Here is a 22928-nt window from a genome sequence, read left to right on the forward strand (position 1 = left end):
ACTTAATGGCAGCTAACATTTTCTGGTTTATTTGAATTGTTTGAGAATTTGTTACTTTTCTCTACTTCATGTAACTTTGTAAATTGAATAACTTGGGTTTTTACACTGTTGGTCCGATGATACAAGTCATTAGAAGATGTCAGTGTGGAAAGCGCTGGCCTGGTGATGGTAGCAAATAGTGCTTTCTACCAATAAATGACCAATTAAATTAAAAAAAGGGTTTATTTTTGATTCAACGTGTCAATTTTATTTTTAAACTACAGCTGTATTGCTGTCCCACACAAACAGTTTTCTAAAGGAAAGTAAGCATTGATTAACCATGTTACTACACTGGCAATTGTAGTAACACATTTTGGTTGTGGTGGTTGGCATCTGCCTGTCTCTCCACGTGAAGAGTAGAGGAGGGAGATGCAGGAGGAGGAGAGCATCTTGATTCCTCATAGAGTAAACAACTGCATACCACAGACAGATGCTTCAAACAGATGCCTCATTGTAAACAGACACACTCATAGATTCACATCAATAAATCTCCTCCACACTGCTCCTGTTGTTTAAACATGCATTGCGTCCTAAGTCACAGCTAACTGTCGTAAATACCATTTGACATGCTGATAACCACTATATGACCTGACAGTGGTGGAGGTGGTGGTGGGCATCTGGCTGCCAGCCTTGGATCTGGATTGAGGCTAACATTACCAGGTGAATCCTCATCATCATTTTTACATTTTCCACAGAAAAGTAACTTTGCTAAAGCATGGAAGTAAAATCAAATATTCACAATATTTCTTTAGTACATTTTCTCTGTCTGTTAAAAAGAAGACAGTGTGGATGACCGATTTAGTAATTTTAGTCTTATTCCAAAATTTATGAAGCCTTTTAGGTGACCCCCTAAAGTTTATTTATCTTTAATTTCTGGTGGTGATCGGAAATTTGAATTCATGTGTGTTTGCTGATTATGTGGTGATTAGCAGACAAAGGGTAGCTTCAAAGAGCATAAATGACTCTCTTAGTTCCTCTTGTTAAATCCTAATGTCAGGGCCAAATGTTGTCTTACTGGCTATTTGGACAAGAAGAGTTGTGGCTGCCAGAAAAGTCCAAATGCCACAAAGTGTAATTTATCACTTTCAAAAAAGTGACTTTTTTTTCCTTCTATTGTAAGTTTCACTGGAAGTTTAGAAGAAATGTTTGTAGACAGAAGAGCACATGTATTAATGCCCTTTAGGACAGTCTGGAGTGACTGTTGTGACTGAGAAATGTTTTACTCTCCAGGATTTTCAGCCTCCTTTTGTTAAAAATTATTTAAAAACACAACATGACATAATCATTGTTTGTAATTTGTGCTCTGTAAAATTTAACCAGCACTGACATGAGCCCATTTGCAGAGAACTGACTGGCGACCTTAAGGGCTGGCCCCCACACCCCACTTTTGCAGCCTCTGTTGTTTTACAGGCCCTGTTAATGTTAAAGGCTATTAGCCCACATTTAGATAAAGTCAATGTTTGCTTAGACATTGCTAATGGTGGGGTAGTAATGGGGTTGTCTGGACGTTCTCTGTGGGGGTTGATGGTGTGTCACAGTGATGTGAAGACGTGATGTGTGTTTGTGGAGAGGGGGCAGCAGAAAGAAACAGGAGGAGATGAGATAGCAGAAGAAGGCTTTTTGGAAACTGTGAGAGACAAAGGATAAAGAGCAACAATTTTAAATCCCTTAATGTACAGTTTTCTCCTTCTCCAGAAGTAGACTGGAAAATTAATCCCGCGCCACCCTGTCTGACAGTATCACTTATTCTCTATCAGCCTGATCCAACTCTTCATTTCGTGCTACATGATCTTTACACTGAGTGAGATGTTGAACTCAAGACTCCCTGTTTTTATGGCTGCACATCTAATTTAACACTCTTGATGTGTAGTGTGTCATTTAATTCATACTTCTCTAAGATTCAGCCTGAAATAATTGGTATCTCTGAAACCTTTGGGACCTCCTCTAGAATAAGTAAAGTTCTGCACGTTTGAACAACGTTCAGCTGCATAGCATGAGTCTGTACTAAAAGTTAAAGGCATTAAGTCTAAACATAAAGACAATCTTTTAAAAAAGCCAGAACAAGGGAAACGGTTGTGAGAACAGGGTTGCAAACACAGCAGATATGCATACATACATACACAGTATATGCAGGAACAGCGAGTGCATGAACATCTAAGATTTCTTTAAAGGCATGTAAATTTTTCTTCAATTATTTCTCATTTCTTTCTTCCCAATGTCAATGTCTAGTATCCCATCACACCAGCACGCACAGCATATGTGTGTGTGCATTGTCTGTCATGATTTCTTGTGATGTAGCACAGAAAATTCTTTTTTTCTTGTTGTATATGTTGTTGCTAAGATGGGACATCTGGCTTTGCAGTTGTATTTGTAGACATCTGTTGTCACAGGTAATTGAGATGTTTTTTTCCTTCCTTTGAATGTGACCGGATACATATGTTCTTTCTTTTACCCCGTCTTCCCCAGCTTCTGTGTCTCTTTTGCACAGTGCAGTATTGTGTGGGTCGTGGCGCCACAGTGCTGTATTGTGGTCTCAGTGGGGTTGGGGTATGTTTGGTCAGCGCTACAGCACTGCAGGTCAAAGGGCAGCCAGTGGATGAGGGAGGGCTTGGGGACAGTGTGTGCGGGGGTTTGGTAGGGTCAGAGAAAGCACATGCCAGCACCAGAGGAGACTGCAATAACACACCAGGAACCCCGCAGGACAACACACACTCTGCTTTCACCTCTTTATCTCCTCTTTGTCTCAGTTCAATAACTTCATTTGCATGTATGTCAGAAACAGTTTTACCACACTAATTAATACATTTACACTATTATGGAGATAATGACTTGTATATTTGCTCGGATTTTAGAGGGTTCCCTTAATCTGCCTGTCAGAAGTCATCATAAAAAAAACACAAAGCAGAAAGCAGTATGTATAAAGAAGACATGTGTCCCTTAACCTGGGTGAACCAGGAACTTTCCAGAAATATTGTTCCAGGGCACCTTGGATAATCATCAGTCATCGTCAGGAACAATTTTCTTTGAAATTTTGAAACTAAATAGTAAAAAAGTCTACAGGGAGGTCTGCAGGAGTGTCAGTCATCTAATTGTCTGAACTCTTCTGCCTCTAGATCACACCCTCTGTCTGATCTGTCTCTCCTCTTTGTCACTCTCTATCTCGCTCTCTGACATTTTAATTCCTCTGCCACTTTCTTTGTCTCTGCTGGTTTCTCTCGCTCCCTCTTGTCTACCCTTCAACCAGACCCCTTCCAACCCCTTTTTAACCCCCACCTACCAACCACACACACACACACACACACACACACTCACACACACACACACACACACACACACACACACACACACACACACACACTCACACATACACACAGTCTCCAGCTGTTATTCCTGATGGCGTTACAAATGAGATGTTGAAAGGTGATCGCTGGGACAGGAGACACAAACCCTTGTTTTCTTTGGCCTTCAGCTTGTCAGATTGGCTCTGGAGGGTGGGTGGGGGGGTGGGGGGTGTTTGTGTGTATGTGTGTGTGTTATTGCCTGTGATAGACAGAAGGACAGAAACACAAGACTACCTTAAACCCAAAAATACCACCAATGTGATTGACATGTTGTGGACAGTGAGCCACACTCTCTTCACACTGGTTGTTTATTAGACATTCAGATGACCTTCAACCCCAGGAAGTGGAGGCTGATCAGGGGCAGGATGTTAAGACAGACAGCTTTAGGAAATACTTTTGTAAGCCGTTGCTGTAGCTTTTACCAATGACATATTGTGCTTGTTCTGTTGACCTCTTATTTATCTCAGTTTAAACTTACACTGTTTTTGCTTGCACAAAACAAATACATGCTTTACCTGATCTCATAAATACATACCATATGATCATATAAGATTGCATTATTAGATTTACAGTTACAGGATTCACAAGGTATATTCCAAGATTTTGACAATATCATGTTTTATTCCTGTTTTTCTGTACTTTGTTTATTCTTCTAAAGCAGGAAATGCATGAAAAGTCTGTTTTAAAGGGACTTTATTTAGATGATCACAGTGGAAGCAGAAACTGTTTTGGGCTGGTTTTCCTTGTTGTGGCATGTCTTGCGTGAAGACTGAGAACACAGAAACTAAAACATGGTGCAAAGTTGAAAACCACTACACATGAGGAGACACAAACTTGCTCGTCTTTTTCTCCAGTGCCAGCTGTCAATGTGGAATCCATACTGCAGCGGGAATGTGAGAGGAGTGTGAGAGACGTGGGGGTGGGTTCAGCAAGATGGGAACTCTGGTGGGGACATACACACTGGTGCAGACAAAGAAATACATTTTTATCATCTGGCATGTACTGAATATTTATTTTCATCATCAAATAAGTATGATATCAGTTCAAAATGTCCAAGATTTACATTAATGCATGTTGTCATTTATTGTTTATTTTTTATTTATTTTTTAAATGGAGTGAAAAGCCAACTGTCACAGAGAGGGAGATGTGATCATCATTGAAATGTGGAAATAATGGTGCACATTTTCAAACAGTCTGTACTTGACAGACTGTTTCCATTTCCAAGGGTTTTGACATGCACTTCATCAGTAACAGGTAACTGGACTGACATGGCTAATTCATGATGCTCTCCTCCTCTTAGCTGTGTCCTCAGCAGCTAAACTCACGTCGCTTTGCCATAGACTGGAGAGAAAGCTCTGTTTTCAAAAGGCTCTCTGTACTTTTGTGGCAGTACTCTGAAGCTATTTGACTATGTGACAAGCACTTCTGATTGACTATACTGCCATCTGTCTTTGTAGTTTGTGGATATAGATTGTCTCGAAGTGAATTTCACTTGAAGTACTGTGAATCTGGTTTTAAATGTGTGTCTTGGCATTATCATTCTGTAAAAGCAGTCATTTTTGACTGAATGTTGTGGGTTTAGATTCAAATCTGCTATATCTGAACCTTGTGCACTTGGCTTTAAATCTTGGAAACTTGACTGTGCAGATTGTGAAAAGCTAGTGAACCTCATTTTGGAATTAGTTAACTCGCCTTCAAAAATTAAAGGCTTTTTTGTGGTTTTGTGCATCCAATATCTATTGCCATCCTGGGAAGAAGGATCCATCCTGTGTTGCTCTTTCCGAGGTTTCTTCCTTCTTTGCCCTTTAAAGGGTTTGTTTTGGGAGTACTTACTCATCGGAATCAGCGGTCTGAGGACAGACAGTGTTGTATGCTGTACAGACTGTAAAGCACTTCTGTGAGTTTTGGCTATATAAATAACTTTAACTTGACTTTGAAATTCCTTTAATGTGAAAAAATGTCTACTATGAGCTAGAACTACAGCTCATAGACAGCGGCCATAAAGCAATAGTTCATATTCCTTAGACTGAGACAGTGTGTACTGATACAATGTGGCACAAGTATTTCGGGACTTTACATGCAGCCAAAGTAGACAGTGCATCCTGTGTTGATTATTGTTAATAATTTGAAAAACAGCAGAGAATGGCATGACTGGCATTTCTTGCATTTTTCCCAAAGTTACAGGCAAAACATTGACCAGATCTGTAAAAAATTACAAAAACAATTACAAACCAGATATTGGTTACAGCTGCAGTGAAGTAACCCAGGACATTAATCCCCTGCCAGTAAGCGCACAGTGCTGACGTCTCGCTGAAAGGCCTGTAGACCAGTTAGCTGTGTTAATTATTTCCCACTACATGGCCCTTCATCACACTGGTCAGCTCAGCATACGTATTATCTGGAGGTAATCCTTCTGTTATGCTGGCACCATTATCACATCGGGACACAACAGGCCTATTCTTCCACATGTAATTAACAAAGGTACTTATGGGCTGCTTTCTGGGATTTAACTGCTATGTTGGCGGAGCTTTAGGGGCGGCAGTGGGACATTGTGGAAAAGGGAGAAGGTGGGGGAAAGGAAAGCTCTCAGATCAGTGGCGTATTGGAGGTTTAGGACTTTAGGTGTGCAGCTTGAACCACACTGGATTACATGTGGTAAATTGTAGCTGAGAGAGAAAAAAAGGTTGGTTTACTCTGGCAACTATATGTAGGTCACAGTGGTAGAAAGTAACACTTAAGTACAATTCAGAAGTTCTGAAACGTATTATAATTTTAGCATTGCTGTCCAGTGACACCCATGTATCTCCAAAATGTCATCTTTTCATGAACTATAATTCAAAATTCAGTTTTTACCTGTCTATTGGACAAAACAAGACATTTGAACATGTCACTTTGAACTCTGGGAAATAGGGATAGACATTTTATTGACCAAACAACTAGTTAATAAAACTAATCATTAGTTGCAGCCTCAGTACCAATAAAACACTCTAAAGCACCCGTTCTGCGTGAGGACTTTGACTTGTGATACTTTAAGCCCCTGCACGCCCATGGCTCACCTGCACAGGTGTTCTCACTTGATATCCCTGATTAGACTGAACACGTTTGGCATCAACCATAATCTCCTGTTTGTTGTGTTGTCATCTGTTAAACTGGACAGTTTATACATTATATTAGTATATTGGATTGGTAATATCACATAGGTCCTCTGCTCTTCCCCCTGTAATTATGACATTCACGCCCACATATATGCAGACTGATGAGAGGAAAACAAGAACAAGACATGAAGAAAACATGAGGGAGGCAGGCAGACAGAGATTAGTGCATACTGACAGCTACAAGTGACATGATGACTGATTCATTTCAGGTGGTATTAAGGAATTGCCTGTGTGCGTGTTTCGTGTTTCAGTCAACAATTCTCAGGCTCTGTTCCTGGCTTACCCTATGCATCATGGGAAATACTGTATGTACCAGGACACACACACTTAAGGAATGATTCAACCGATGAATATTTTTTGCTTCTTATAATGATGAATATGGAGCAGGACTCTAGGCAATTTATCTATGTGTAAATCCTACATGTTTCATATATTTCAGTGGATGAAGGATGAATCTTTAAATTCAAGTTGTAAAATTCTCATCTTCATAAATGTTAGTACAATTTATCACATGCTGTCAAATGTGGTTCATAGATACCACCCCTCAGCTGTCATTCTACATCATCACAGTTGGGCAAGTTTTGCTGTAAATGAAACTCTCAATTTTGCCTCTGTAATGTCATAGTGCCCATCTTTACCTACCCTTATTTGCCATAAAGACTGCTTAGACTCCACCTTTTTTACTGGTGTGCATATGATGTAAGTGTGCAGGTTCACAACCGTGTGTGAATCAAGGACTCTCTGAGGTGACTGCCACTGTTTTTTAAAGGTTAAAGGTTTCAGATTTGAGGTTTTTGTGATACATCAGCAGGACTGTTGAATCTTCATTTCGCTGTTTTTCTTTCCCTTTTTAAGAGACATTTGGATGTTTGTCAACAAAAAGAGATATAGGTTAAGGATATGCAGTCAAACACACACACACACAAATGCACACACACAGTCTCACTCACACACCTAATCCCCTCCCTCTCACACACACAGTAGGTTAAGATGAGACAGTGACCTGAGCTGAACAAATGGACTTAGTCACGGCTGAGGATTGGTGTGGAATGTGGGAGGGGGGCACGAGTGTGTGTGTGTGTGTGCGTGTGTGTGTGTGTGTGTGTGTGTGTGTGTGTGTGTGTGTGTGTGTTATGTAGTATATGCATACTTGGAATGTCTAACTCTCCACCCAATGAACCAGAAAACACACAGGTGGAGGAGGAGATTTGAGGGAGGGAAGTTGGAAATACAGGAGGAAGAAAGAAGGAAGAAGAAAGAAGGAAGACTGGATTATCACATGTAGCACGAGTGTGTAACATGTCCTTAACGTTCAGTCTGTTAAGTCCTTATTTCTTCCTGTTTGTGTTATAATTATTTAGTCAAATTATTTTATTGTCTTTGTTAACAATCTGTTAACACTGAAATCTGTCATCTGAAAAAGAACAGGTCAAACCTCTTTTACGAAATCATAAATATAGGGACAAAAGGCAGAGGGAGCAGAAATAAAAGCAGAGGAGATAGAGGCAACGGTTACTTAGGCGATGACACAGTATTGATAAGTATTGATTTGGTGAGATGCAGGTAAAAAAATGTCCATATGTCTGTCTGAAACTGGGCCAAAATATGGCTAAAAAGTAAAGATACTTAGACATCTGAATTGCTACATTTCAGTTAATTAATGACTAACTGAAGCACTCAAATTACCTGAAATAAAAAATGTATTTTTTTAATGTTCAGTCACTTGTTGTTGCTGCTGCTGTTCTTGGTAGAAGTAACAAATTAAAGTAACTTGTTAGACCTCAGATTAATTTCCTCCAACGCTGCTGAGCAGCAGTAGACAAACAAACAATAACAGACTGTAGACATTTTATGTTAATTAAACACACACCACAAAGGTCTCTGTGCCTGTTGTTTTGACCTTCATAATTGACTTATATTTTATCTGCAGTTATTTAACTGCCAGGAAGCCAACTCCATCTATTCAGAGGCTTATAAAATCAGTCTCCCTCTCTCTCTCTTGTCTCCTTGTGTAATGTCAATATGACTCGCTCATAGCAAATATTCACCTCTTTATCACTAAAGGGCAACACAGCAGGTGTTGGCACTGTGTGTGTGTGTGTGTGTGTGTGTGTGTGTGTGTGTGTGGCCACTATTAGCCTACTTCATTAATAGCAGCTAATATACACTGCATGTAGCATATATCGCTATAAATTATATGCTTACTTTTGGCCCCTTTAGTGCTAATACAGGGTGAAAGTCCCCATCTGACAATTTTTCAAATAAATTTACAAAAGCAGTTTTGCGCTTATATTATGATTAAAAAACCTTGAATAAAAATTTTTGATTTCTTTTTTGTTCTTTTCAAAATGACTAATAGTGGTCCACATTTGTGTGTGTGTGTGTGTGTGTGTGGGCGCGAGTGTGTGTGTTTTCACTGCCGTTAATGAGTAACAGTGTCTGCCTCCAGAATACTGATAAAAGTTAGGTCGAGGACACCGTTGTGCTTCTCACACACACAATTGCAGACAAACAGTCACACACACACTCAAGTGTTAACTATTTCTTATCTTGCACCAACTGTCTTACCTTTCTGTAAGGCATGAGGCACTCTGCAGACACACACAAAGAATAAACAGACACACACACACAGTACTCGCAAAATATATTTACCATGCAAATGCAGATGCATTTACAATGGACAGAGGTCAGCATAGTGCAGTTAAATGTAAATGTTTAAAATGTTTACCACGAAAGGTACATTTAAATTTTACTATCTGTCAGCCACTGTCCATCTCAGTGAGCCATTGTGAAGTTGTGTCCACTGCTGGTGACTCTAAACTGACAGTGACTGAATACTGAAGTAAATTGACCCTGACCTCAGACTCCTCACATACATATAACAACACCTGCTGTGAGACTTTCCATCTGAACAAGTGTGTGAAGGTTGGCTAGAGTGAATCTGCATGTCTAAATTTTCCCTGTGTGTAAAAATGTTTCACTTGCAGTATTTAACTGTTAGACCTTAAATGCAGAACTTGGATCTGCTCTAACAAACAGAATCAGACATGTCCTTCACCAGTTTCCTGATGTAATTTGTCTGAAGAGAAGATATACTCTATCATCCCTGAGGGCGACAGTGCTAAACACAGCTGCAATCAACTTAAATTCAGTATTCAGCCGACAGAACACTACAGTAGTAAACCAAATACGTAAGTACAATACATACAGCAAGAAATAGGAGATTTTTCTTTCCTGTAAAACCTGCAAACTTTGACTGGCAGTTTTTCTTAAACGGCTGTTACATTTATAGAAAAAAAAAAAAAAAAGATGGCAGTAAGTTTAGTACTGTATACCGTCATACTTCTTGGTAAGTGGCTCCGGATCAGGATGTCTGCTCCCCGTCTGTCTCAGGTCTTATTTTGCCCTAAAATGTAACCCAGTCCCCAGCCTCCATACACTGACCAGCTAGGAATTATGCACATACACACGCACATACATACTATACACACAAATACACACACTGAACTGGAATAGTAGTTATGGCCTTTGACCTACTTTCAGCCCCAGCTGGCCTCCTTGCCCCGATATTCAGTCTTTTTGCTGTTCGCCTTTCCATTCTCCAGTCTCTCACTTTTTTCCCCTCCTTGTTTGCCCTGTTGCTGAAGTAGCTATAAGGTGATTGGCTAAATTGAGGTTTGCAAGAGCAATTCCCTGTTCAGTTTAAAAAAATCAGGCAGTCTTCTTTTTATTTCTTGACATATATACCATATGCTGTATGGTTCAGGGAGTTGAGACACAAAACGTGTATAAATAACTTGATCCATAATGTAAAACACACCTCATCAGGTCTCACGGATGCTTTGGAGACACTCTGTCAGCACCGGAGACAGGTGTGGCATTTTAATATGCTCACTGTCAAACAGTGTAAAATCTAATTTCCCCTCTGAAGTAACATGTTGTGCCTTCGTTCATTTGTAACTAGCAGATCAGTTTTAAACAAGTCAGGACTGCAAGATGTGAATGGACCACTGAGGACATCTGCAGCCTTGTCAGTCTTTTTTTCTTTATGTCTCACAGGATGTAAACGTATTACAAGAAAAGTACATGATGTTTCTATTGAAAGTAGTTATAAAAATCCTTGTCCAGCCTGCAACTCCTCAAATGTTAGCAGATAGGTGATTGTGGGGATTAATTCCTCCTCTTTATCTTTTCTTGAATCCATTCTTTAACTTTCTTCTCTACTATCTTTCACATATTGAAGTACTTTCTCTTCCCTCACTGTCCTTTCATCACTTTCCTTAATCTGCTTTTATATAATGACCCCAAATTGTTTCTGTACTCACACACGTGTGTACAGTGCATGATGTGGTCTTTATAAAGCCCAGTATAAGCTTTTAAAGAATGTTCTAGGTTCAGTCCACCCTCAGGTTCTTGGTGGTTTGTAGAACTTTATATTCTCTGTCTCAGTTTCCTTAAAAGCCATGTTCCCACTTCCCTGTGTTGGAGTTCCCTCCGTCTTTCTTTTAAGAAATGCAACTACCGCAGCGTTTATTTTTGGACCAGGCAGGTTACCTCCTGTAACATTTTAATGAATCTGACTTTCAAAACTGAAAATATATTTCTGTACGCATGAACCTAAGTCATTAGCCATGAGCTAGCTTCATCTTGTAACTGCACCAATGACTTGTTCAAAGAATGACATTAGGTCTTAGTAAATTCTTTAGAACCAAATCTACACATTTTTTCCCACAGTGCATAAATGTGGAGATTTTAGAGTGGCAAATTGTTCCCATTAAAACAGTTTCCTTTTACCTCAGTTAAATAAATTAATCGCTTTCATAAATCTTCTCTCCTGTAGTCATTTGGGTGGGGTGTGTCATTAAAAATGATTCATTGCTTTTTTTTTAGGCTAGAACCTAAATGGACCAAATTTATTGCTCTTGCCAAGTATAAACCCGACAGGTCTGTGGTACATTTTGCACCTTACACTGCTGGTTTCAAAGCACATTAACATGAAATTTAAACACTGGTCTTTATTTTTGGAAGGAACAGCGTGACTGTGTGGTAGGGGCCATTTAGGGCACAGTCTGTATGTGTGAGGGGAGTGTGGGGAGCTAAAGTTTTCTCCTCCTAGTTTTTCTAACATAGCAACTTGTTTGGTAGGTTTCCCCTAAATAACGACCTTGATTCTCATTCTTAATCCCGATTGTGGAAGGTTTTTCCTCTGGTGAAAAGCAGACAGGTGCAGGAGCAAGAAGAAAAGAAAAGTGGAACAATACAACCAGTTATTAGAGAGGCTGCAGTGAAAGGAGCAGAAGGAAGGGGACAGAGAGGTGAAGATGGAGAGAGTGAAAGGAGAAGGGAAGAAAGAAAGAGCAAGAGAACAAATCACATTTCTATTTCTCCTGAAGGTCTGAGGTGATTAACAGGCCGTAAAATATCTAATTAAAACAAATGGGAAAATGTGTTACAAAAAGGTGTGACACCTTTGTGTGTGTGCACTCTCGATGGTGTGAGTCGCTTAGGGGATCAGGTTGCCATACCAACCACTCAGCAGATTCCTCTAAGTTTTTTTTGGCCGCTGTGAGTTTTTCTTGCATGATTTGCCTTGGGTTTTATCTGTATACATGTGTGTGTGTGTGTGTGTGTGTGTGTGTGTGTGTGTGTGATGTCAGAGTATCCAGCCTCGGGCCTCGTGTTAACTGTCAGGACAGAGTAACAAGCAGCAGTTGACCTATTGATGGGGTGGAAGTGACTGGGTCAAAATGAGAAAGTGTCAGTGTAGTTACGTTTTTTTTGTGTGTGTGTGTGTGTGTGTGTGTGTGTGTGCAGAGGAAGACAACTTAATTTGTACCTACCCATCACTCTGCCTGTTGCCTCGGGACAAAGAAAGGTAACTCCCTGTGTGTTTGAGTGTGTTAATGTCAGTGACAGAGAGGGAAGAGGAAGACAGACAAGTTTTTCTGGGTGTTAATTCTGTCGGTGTAAGCAGCCTGATTTAGGAAAAATAAAACAAAAAACCAACAACTAATGTGGCATTTCGCAACAAGCAATCCCACTGGTCATAGTCAATTTAGAGAGTGGTAACAGGATCCAGGCTTGCAAAGAGAATTCAGATACAGAAAAGTAACAACAGGGGATTACTGGGTTTCAGCAAAAGCATTGCATAAATGTCAGACTTGCGTGTATTGGTGTAATTTGAACAATGCACAAACAAATTTTCGAAGCACTTTGTGGAAAGGGTGAACCTTCATTCAGCCAGGTCATAAACTCAGCTTAGTCAAGAGCACACAATAGAAATGAAGAGGTAAATGTTACTTTATAACTGATTGGATAATAATGACCTCTTGAGAACCCGCTTGTCTTGCGGTGCTTTAGTCTTACGAGAAATACAGTGTGACACATAGCTCAGCATGCACACACACACACACACACACACACACCTCCACCTTGCACAGTACATCAACGCTGTGTCCCGCTGTTAAGTGCTCTCCATCAAAAGCATTCCTCGGCTCTCTCCTCTAGCTCCAGTCTCACTTCCCTGCCAACAACAACGTTGTGTTGGACTCTGCAGAACCATCCGACTCAAAGACCGGTGGAATGTTAAGGGGCTTAAAAGACCAAAGTCTGGATGCAGAACCAAAACATAAAGAGCAGTCCCGGTTGTCACATGTTGTCAAAATATGCAACACAAAAACTGACCATTTTAGTAGGTATTTTCTCAGCAATTAGAAAAATGTAAGTATTTGGCTGCTGAAACTGTTTTTCAACTGATTTCATGTGTCTGTATAATAGAGGGCAGGTATTAATTGTTCTCCCTCTAATGTAAAGTATGTTAGAAATCCTTCATTGCCAGCCAACAGTAGCATTCATTTTTCTTCATCTAAGAAAATTTCACTCCTGGAAATGTCTGGGAAAGGCATTAGTGAGTCTGATTTTTTTTAAACACCACTATAATCAAACATTAGCTGAGAGTGGTCTTTGAATGTGAAAGAAGAATGCAGAATAGAGAACCAAAGAAAACACAGTAAAACTGTTGAGTTCATACAAAACTCTACAGGGTTACATCTGCTAATGCAAAGGTGTGCTGGTAGTGTTTGTAGGCCAGAGCAATAAAAACAAGTGTGTGATAAGTGAAACAATAGTTTTGTTAGTCTAAAGTATTAGAATTGTCTGCAGGTTAATCTAGATGAGACCAAGCCAGGAGAATCTAGTAGACCTGCTCAACCGTTACTAGACCCAGACAAAACTAGGTTAGACCAGACCTGACTTATGTTAGAGTAGACTGGACTGCACTGGACAGTATAGGACCTCTCCAGTCTGGGCTAGTCCAGACTGAGCCAAGCCAGACATAAATAAACGAGTCTGGTCTAGACTAGTCTGAAATGGAGGACACAGCTAGACTGGACCAGAGTAGGACCTTTCCTCTAATAATATTTTAATTAACTGGTTAAATGGAAAGTCCATATAAAAACTAGTAAGTGGACCTTGAGTTAGACTTGTTTTGTCAAACTACTTTCCCAGGTTAAGAACCTGATGCTTTAGTCTGAAAATGTTGACGCTAGACTGGACTATATTTTACTGCAAAACACAATATATTTATATTTTACTTATATTTTACACAATACTACACTGATTTACTCTAGTATATACAATATACTATACTATACTATACTGTATGGTTGATTAATCAAAAGGTTTTTTTAGGTTTTCTTTCCTGTAGATCAGCCAAAGTCCTTTTAAAAATCCTCCCCAGAAATTCTTTTGATGCTGGACACTCGTGCACCATGCAGAAAATAAATTCACTGATATTATTTGTTCTCAGAAGTCACCAAATACAGCCTAATTTAACCAAGATGACCATATAAGCAGTTCATGTTGAGTTGTTTTGAGTGTAAGTGCTAAGAGATCAGAATGTCTGAACTGATTTATTTGGCCTTCAGAGTTTCTCCCTCAGTTCATGCAAGAGGACGTGCAGTTCAGAGTGGGAAGTTTCTGCCTCTGTGGGAGTAGTGTATGTCTGATGTGGGCTGTATTTTCCTGTCATTAGGCAGCATAATACCAGGCATGCACATATAACCAGCCTACACACCCCCTGCTGTATACAGGGAAAGAGAGGAAGGAGGGTGTGCATGGTATGTGTGCATCTGGAGGCAGACAAACAATTTTCAAGGTGCTTTACGTTGTCATGGGAAGTCAGTTTTAGGCAAGGGAGTGCCATAAGCTCCAGCTGGACTACACAGACTGTAGTTTTAAAGCCCTGCAATTTTCTTGCTCCCACACACACACAAACACAAATACAAAGATGCAGGCAAACCTGCATTTGTCTTACATCAACTAACATTCAGCGACACATATATGTTCAGAAGGACCTGTACACATGCAGAAATGCGCAAACACACACACACACACACACACACACATATGTTTCATGAAAGAGAAGAATAGATCTTTTACTCGCTTCAGCTTCACCCCCAGAGACAGATTTAGACTTTACTTCGGTCATGGACCCTGGAAGGGGAGGAGGAGGACAACGATGAGGAGGGGAAGGGAGGAAGGAGAGGAGGCTGCTAAACTGTGCTCCCTTGATCAGCCAGAGAGGGAGGGGAGGAAGAAAAGTGGTTGAGGAGGGAGAGTGTAGGAGAGGTTAACTGTCGAAGGTTGAGAGGTTCATTTAGAGGTCCTGCTCCTGTGATCCTCTGGGGAAGAGGCTGATGAAGCTGAAGTTGTGTGTGCTGATCTGAAAAAGGCAGGAGACCAGTAAATCACTTCAGAGAGAACGAAGAAATACGGCACTGACCAAAGATGTTGGTGTGAATGAGTGTGATGAAAAAGAAAAGAGAGAGCAGGGAGTAAGAGAGCAAAATAGAGAGCGGCAGAGAGGTCTGTGAGAGTGATGACAGGGAGAGAGAGAGGACAGGAGGAGGGAGTAAGAGGAAGTGAGGGGTAATGGGCAAGACAGAGAGAGGTAGCAGGGGAGTAGTGAGAGTTCAGGGGAATGAGATTTCAATCTGTCGGAGGAAGAAAAGAGAAGAAAATTAAAATTAAAGGGACAATATAGATATAGAGAAAGAAATATGTGGAAATGGAACGTGTAGACAAAATAGACAAAACAGGAAACAGGAGTTAAAGCAAGAAAAGAAGAAAAATAATTTATGTGCTCAGGGAGATATATAAATGAGGGAAATAGCAACAAAATAGCAAGGGATGAATAACCACACTTAGCTGGAGAAAAGAAAGAAATAGAGATAGAGAGTAGGGAAAAGGAGAGCGAGTGAGCTGTCGGGCCCCTGATGAGAAAGCCATACAGCTGAGCGAACGCATTACCCCATCCAAGTACGAGAAAGAAGGAGGGAGAACGGAGGAGGAGAGGCTCCCGTGAATACCTCCATGTGACTAATGTCTTTTTAACACATTTCACCTCCATCCATCCATCACTGTGTCCACCTTCTAGTCTCCTGTTAAAACAACAGCCTGCCGTGATAGCAAATATTTGGAAAATACTGTAACTGTTGGCTCTTCTTATAATCACTTTAATTTATACTGCTTTGAGTCACCTTATTCATCTCCTGTATCTGCAGCTGCACACTGGACAGGATAAATGAACCTTGCTTTGCTTTGTTTTGGTGACCGTTGGACAGTGTTGGCCAGTGATGTGAAGACTTTGCTTTAAGTTTAAAGTCTTAAGTCTCAAACCCTGTAGGTGGTGAAACCATGGTGGCTACGCTTGCTTATGCTCACAAGACTACCTACTTCCTCCTGTGGAAATGCAAAAAAGTAAAAATACATACAGGTGAATGCTGACAAATTCTGCTGTCATCAGTTTTTTTTCCCGGGAATAGTTTGTTTTTTCTTTGATACCTAAAAGAGCAAATGCTAAAGAATAACATTTACTGTGCATTACAGCTTGAGTGTACAGAGGACTACTAACAAAATTAGGAGGCTGTCATTCAAAGTGTGTCATAGGGTCAGTTTTTCACCTGTTGGTTGATTGACATCAGAGTGCGTAGCCTTTCTCTCCAGACCTGTGGCAAGGCTCACAACAGAAATGGCAGTGACCTTCAGTCAGGAGATTGTTAGACACCTGAGGCACTTATCTAATGTAGCTGAAAACAAAACAGGGTAAAAACCTAGTTCAGGACTATACTGTGTATGGGTGTGAACCTTAGGGTTTAGGGCTGCACCTCTTGTTATTTGCAGTCACCTAACTGCCCAGGCTTCCCAGGCAGCATTTGCCTCCATTATGGCAAATAAACTGCATTTATTATTAAATGTACTGTTATCGCTAAATTGAGGAACAAGTAAACATAAGAGACACTGAGCAAGAGAGAGCAGGAGAGTGGGACGGACAGAGGGTAGCCATCTGTAACTGCTAAGCTAAAGAAACTAGCAGATCTGAATAGCATGCAAACGACAGAAACACCAATGACCAGAAATGAGATGATATGCTTACTGCAGCACAGCAATAAAAGCCCTGTTAAGGAAAAAAAGGTTTCTGTCCACTGAAACGCTAGAGGGCTATTAATCTGAGAAAGTTACAGGAAGTGTTGAATTAATTTTAACAAGAGTGGAATCAAAACAAGGCTTTGTACTAACATACTGCTATGACCAATTCTATATCAAACCGAGGAATTAGAAATAAAGGCCTTTCTCTAATACAAGCCTGTTAAATCCTGCAGAGTGTGGGAACGTATGCACTCAGAATAGCAAGTGTAAATAGGGAAGACTGCAAAATGAGACATGCTATGGTAGAACGCTTATAATGCCATAACTCTAGTGATGAGATTGTCAGATACAGTAGAGCTCCAATGATCTCATTGTGAGCTATAGTAGAACATTAGGGATGCCATATCTCTATTGATGACATTGAAGTTTTGTCATTTAGAGCTGCAGTAGAACACTAGTGATGTTATTCAGACCTGCCATCTATTCTTCACATCCCAGCTTCTCTTTCTCTTCTGCACAAACGTGTCTGCAACTGTTTATTAAACCAATTTTTCACAAGGACAAATTAAAGGTCTCCATACGCAATATCTGGCATCAGGCTGTGATAAGGCAGCACCAAACCTCAAATGTTTATATTTAAGGCCACGTTTACATGTGTTTCTGTTCTTTATCAGACGACATGCATTCAGCTAGATAAGCCTTTATCAGGCACATTGTTAACATGAATCACCCTTTGTCCTTCCTTTAAAATGTTGAACCTCCAGGACGTGACCTGAAGGGGGTTGTTTTCTGATGGATTTCCATACAGTTGCCTTTTGTAGTGTGTCAGGACACTTTGTTCGCTACATTGTGGTCTATTATCTTTTTTTCGTGCTATATTTGGAGGGTATTGTTTTAAACCAAAAGGAGTAATGAGAAGGCAAACGGGGATGTTGACTATGCACTGAACCTTGCTAACTCCTACATCCCTCCTGCTCCCATCTCTCTATCTTCCTGTTTGTCTTTCTTTTGTATTCCTCTCCTATCGGCCATATTTTACTCCCTTTCTCTCCTTAGACATACTCCCTTAAATTCTATCCTCCCTCATCCCCTTCATTTCCTCCCTTCCTCTCTCCTTACCTTCCCTCCTCTCTCTTTCTCTTCCCCCTCACCCCTATTTATTTCTCCGTCACCCCTACTTGTCTCCATCTCATTTTAGTTTCCTCACATCTTTTCCGGTCAGGCTGCTCCTCCTCCCCTCTTTGTTTTTCTGGTGTGCAGTTTCATGGTAGAGCAGCTACTGAGTGGCCAAGGTCACACCTGATTTTATGTCTCAACACGACATCTCAGTTGATATTAAACTCACTGCTTGGTTTTGTGTTTGCTCCAAGGGGATTTTGTTTTTATCTTTTGTCTCTTTGTTAAGCCATTATAAGCTTACTAAAGGTTATAGGATAATTCCTGTGTGTTTCATGCCTTATTTGGATGGAAAATTGTGGTGAGAATGTCAGTGAAGTGTGTTGGTGCAAACTTGAAGATAGGGGCATGTCAGGAGAATATGTTTTATGAGAGGTCATCCTAATCTTGATCCTGAATTTGTTGACACATATACTCCTACCAAAATACCTCCATCTCTCAACATGCTTCTTGTTTTGGGGATGTAGCCAACCGTACTTTGTGAAACCACTCACATCTAGGTTATCTCTCAGTGCAATGTCAATGAGAAGTATGAAAATGGAAATTTTAAATATATCATCAGTGATTTTGTTGCTGCTGTAAACAGAAAGAATTTCAATTTTCTGTAAGCAAACATGAAATATTTCAAGGTTTCGTGCACTCAAGAAACCTGGTTGTTTACACTTTCTGTAGTAATCTGACTTCTTAAGCTTTGTGTAACTAGAAGACAAGAACCGTGTTGGAGGGATAGTGAAAAAACATATTGATTTACCCGAAAAATGCTTTCTGTCTTCGTCAAGGTCCCCCGAGGGTGTCAGAGCGGGTGGCGCACCGGCAGAGCATCCGCCTGGGTCGCACCATGAAGCTGCCCTGCCCCGTGGAGGGCGACCCCCCGCCGCTCATCATGTGGACCAAAGACGGCCGCAACATCCACAGCGGCTGGACACGGTTCCGGGTGTTACAGCACGCTCTACGAATTAAAGAGGTGGAGCTCGACGACGCGGGAACTTACATCTGTAAGGCTACCAACGGCTTTGGCAGCGTGAACATCAACTACACACTCATCGTTATAGGTAAGTACTGAAAATGTCCCTGTGACATGAGACACCAGTACACACTGACAAAACATGAATACATTGGACCAGTACTGAAAAAAACATTCTTCAAACAAACTCAACCACAATCTACCAGACACATGATATTTATTTTATTTTTGAGGAAGACTTGTGATTGTGCAGGAAAATTACATGAGGCTTTTGTTGAAGCAGTGCAAAGTTGTGTATTTTTTTTTTGCAAGAGTGTTTGTGTGTGTTTGTATGATGACAGACTGATGAAAAAAATTCAATCACAATATATTTTCTTTTGCTCTGTTTTCTCTCATCCTCGCTTTCTTTCTTTCCATTAATTTAATTTGAGTCTGCATTCTGCATCTGTACTCACATGTTCTCGTCTCCATTACACAGGGTTTTTCTGTCTTTATTTTTCATGTTGGTCTTTCTTTGTGGTTTTCTGTGCTTACTTGTGCCCATTGACTCTGCTCTGTGAGTTTCTCTAGGATATAATTAGCCAGGTTAGGTTGGTGGGGCCATTATACAGAACTAAAGCCTGTATAGTCCTTCAGACAATGAAGCAATGCTTTTGTCTGAGTTTTTATTCGTGTGTGTTTGTGACCACAGTGATTGTACTTGTGTGTTTCTGCATAACTATGAATGAAGCATTTGTCAAAGAAGATGCTCTGTGTTTGTGTGTAGGACATTGCGTCAGTGTATCGCAGAATGTCACGTTTTTGTGTGTGTCTTGATTTAGATGTCACTATGAGAGACACATTGTTGTGTTTTGATCTTTTTCTTCTACGCTATCATTTTCCAGTTCTGCACACACAAGGCTGAGTCATCAGTGTGTCTGGTTGTGAGCATCTTGATGTGTTTGTCTCAGTTGTAGAAACACAGAGTTGTTATGTGGTGGTTGTAGTCTGTGACCCTGTGGACTCTGACAACCTTCCTGCTCAAGTACAGGTGTGTGTTTCTGACTATACTCATACTCAAATAGCTGCTTCCCACAACTCTCATCCATGTAAACAAAATACCTTGAGGGAGGACAGTGTGTCAGTGCACATGAACAGATTTAAGTCTGCTTGTGTGTGTGTGTGTGTGTGTGTGTGTGTGTGTGTGTGTGTGTGTGTGTGTGTGTCAGGTTTCAGTCACTAGAGCAGATGCCAACAGGGAGATTAAGGCTGCACTGCCTTCCAGAGAATCTGACTAAAGCATCTCTTTCTGCCCGGCATCGGCACTTCAAAGACGAGCACGAGTAAAATGCTCCGATACAGATATTACCAGCTGATATTTGCTGTGTCTTAATGATTGTTGATGATACATGTGTTTTTATAAATCTTTTAATATTGTGCCCAAGCTAATAGTATAACATCATAATTTTTAAATCAAAGTGGGAATCTTAAAGGAAGTACTGCTGGCAGAAAACTGAATCACATTGTGGATTACTGGTTGTTGTGCATTTTCTTACACTCTTTGTGTTTCAAACTGTTAAGGTTTCTCCATATATATCCATAGATATCACTCTCACTTCAACTGCAAAAGTGTTTTTTCTCCTGTTGATCCCTGAAATTACATTTTTGGTTTATGTCAAGTTTACACTTCAGTGGTAGTTGCAAAAATACATTTTGTATCCTATAATAACGTGGCATATTGTTAGTAAAAATGTATATATTGTATTTATATTTATTCTCCAAAAATCATTATCGGTATGTGATCTGAAGCTGTATCGGTCTTGACCTGAACTTCAAAGGCGGGCTGGCATACAGAGGGCAGCGGGGCAGGGGGGCAACAGCTGCTGCTGAGGTCATCCATGCAGACAGCTGCTGCCTCTCTCTCTCTCTCTCTCTCTCTCTCTCTCTCTCTCTCTCTCAATTTCTCTCTCTCTCTCTCATTCACTGTCCCATTCATTCACTTTCAACTTTCACATTTGCACACACATACACATGTTTCAGAGACAACTGACATGACAAATCCACACAAGTTTGTCAGTCCATTTAGTCTCATCTCTGTGGACCCTAAAAATCAGGCCTTTGAATTCATTTCTCAAAGATTTCTCTGATGACCACCAAATTTCTGTACACGCACAGATTTAAAAAGAGGGTTTATAAACCGTGTATAAGATATAATGTTGGATGTTTTTATGCACCCCCAGCAATATAGATGCAGCTGACTAAACAAATTCATCTCACAGTTAATGTACCAGCTGTCCTGGAGCGTTCAGTCGTGTCACAGTCTTCCTTGGATGGATATTTCCCCGTGTCAGATGTCAGATGTTTAAATTTACCAATTTTTTCTAAGAACTCTCTAAAAACATTGCATTTCTCGATGAAAGATGAAAATCTTCATCTTCCATGACAACTGGGCTGGAAATTAACAAAAGCTCCTGAAGAGCTACTAAATAGAGATTGAGGTGAGATAGTTGTTTCCAGGGTCAGGATTGACTCATGACCTTTAATATGAGAGTCCTTAGGGAAAAATGTAATGATAAGGAACCCTAATGTGCTTAATAGTTTATTGAAAAATGTAGAAAAGTTAGAAAACTCCAAAATGACACAAATTCTGGTCAAAAGTTTTCCTCAGAAAATGAAAAAAAAAAGATTTACACCAATGTCAAACTCCAACTAGCTTCAAGAAAACTGCAAGCAGCTGATGAATATACAAAAGCAAAGTTCACATGCTGCACAAGTATACGAAGCTACATCACTACATTCCTGGACTGCACAAATGGTACCCAGAGATACTTTGCGCTCCACCAGGTTAACCTTCAAAGATGACCCCTCCCTGTAATTCAAGCCAGGAATCATGCTACAGCATCTCCTTGGAGAGGCAGTTCACATGGGAAGCAGTGTTTACATAGCTGGAACAATCTGCATAAGTAATGATGTCCAAAGCATGAGGGTACTGGCCGCATGTATGAGTGCAGATGTCTTTGACTAAGAAGTGATGGCCCATCCTCATCTGATCATTACGAGGTGGAAAAGAGGAGTTTTTTTGAACGTAGCAGTCTTGTTTTCTTCTGCTTGGTGCAGTGTTTTTCTCTCTGTTGTTTTGCTCTGCCTCCTCACTTCCTCCCCTTCTTGCCTCCTTCTCTCTGCTTTCATCTCCGCTCCTCTCCTGTGTGGTCCTGCGGTAATTATTCTATGACCGCTCCGTTTCACAGTAATGAGCCCACACCTGCGGCTTATTGTCTTTCCCTCTCACTTTCTAACCCAAAGTATCTTTAACACCTTTTTCCTATTAGCACTCAATCTCAGCCCTCATTCCTCCTTCCTCAGTCGGACGGCTCATTTTTCCCTGACCGCATTTTAATTTGTATCAATATTTTCACAGTTTCCCATTTTTCAAGGGCGTAATAGCATTTGATTGCCATAAAACGTCCACTGTACCGCTGCCCAGTGGTTGGACGTGATGGAGAGGCGTTCTGTGAAGGCTTTTGTTGGCCGGGGAAATTAGAGGATTCCTTGAAGTATTTGTTCTTTTATTGTGTGTGGGTTGGCAAATGTTTGCATGAGTAAATAGTCTGTGTGTGTGTGTGTGTGTGCTTGTTTATCTGAGAGCTTGTGTACATGTGTATGTATGCGTTGGTGTGCGCCGATTTATGGGACCACCAGTAAAGTGAAACTGAAAAAGATATCTTTTTTGTTCTGCTCAAGAAAACTCAGTGTCCTTCAAAAACTGAACGCCAGGAGAGCTCTCATTTCTTCCTCCCACTCTCCTTCTTGATCTCTCTTTCTTTTTCCTCTCTCTTTTCCTCTGCT

At 40.5% G+C, this 22928-nt stretch overlaps 1 protein-coding gene across 2 annotated transcripts in view; it reads left to right on the top strand.

The window, feature by feature from the left end:
- fgfrl1a (fibroblast growth factor receptor like 1a) overlaps positions 1-22928 on the top strand; it is a 68712-nt gene that overhangs the window by 7768 nt on the left and 38016 nt on the right. For both annotated transcript variants that reach the window (XM_071457424.1, XM_071457425.1), the window contains exon 3: positions 18919-19191. In XM_071457424.1, the coding sequence (XP_071313525.1) occupies positions 18919-19191 (273 nt within the window). The remainder of the gene's footprint in view (positions 1-18918; positions 19192-22928) is intronic.

This window comes from Trachinotus anak, unplaced genomic scaffold, assembly GCF_046630095.1.
Source record: "Trachinotus anak isolate AG129_WGS33_773 ecotype Australia unplaced genomic scaffold, CSIRO_AGI_Tana_v1 ptg000021l, whole genome shotgun sequence".
NCBI lineage: Eukaryota > Metazoa > Chordata > Actinopteri > Carangiformes > Carangidae > Trachinotus > Trachinotus anak.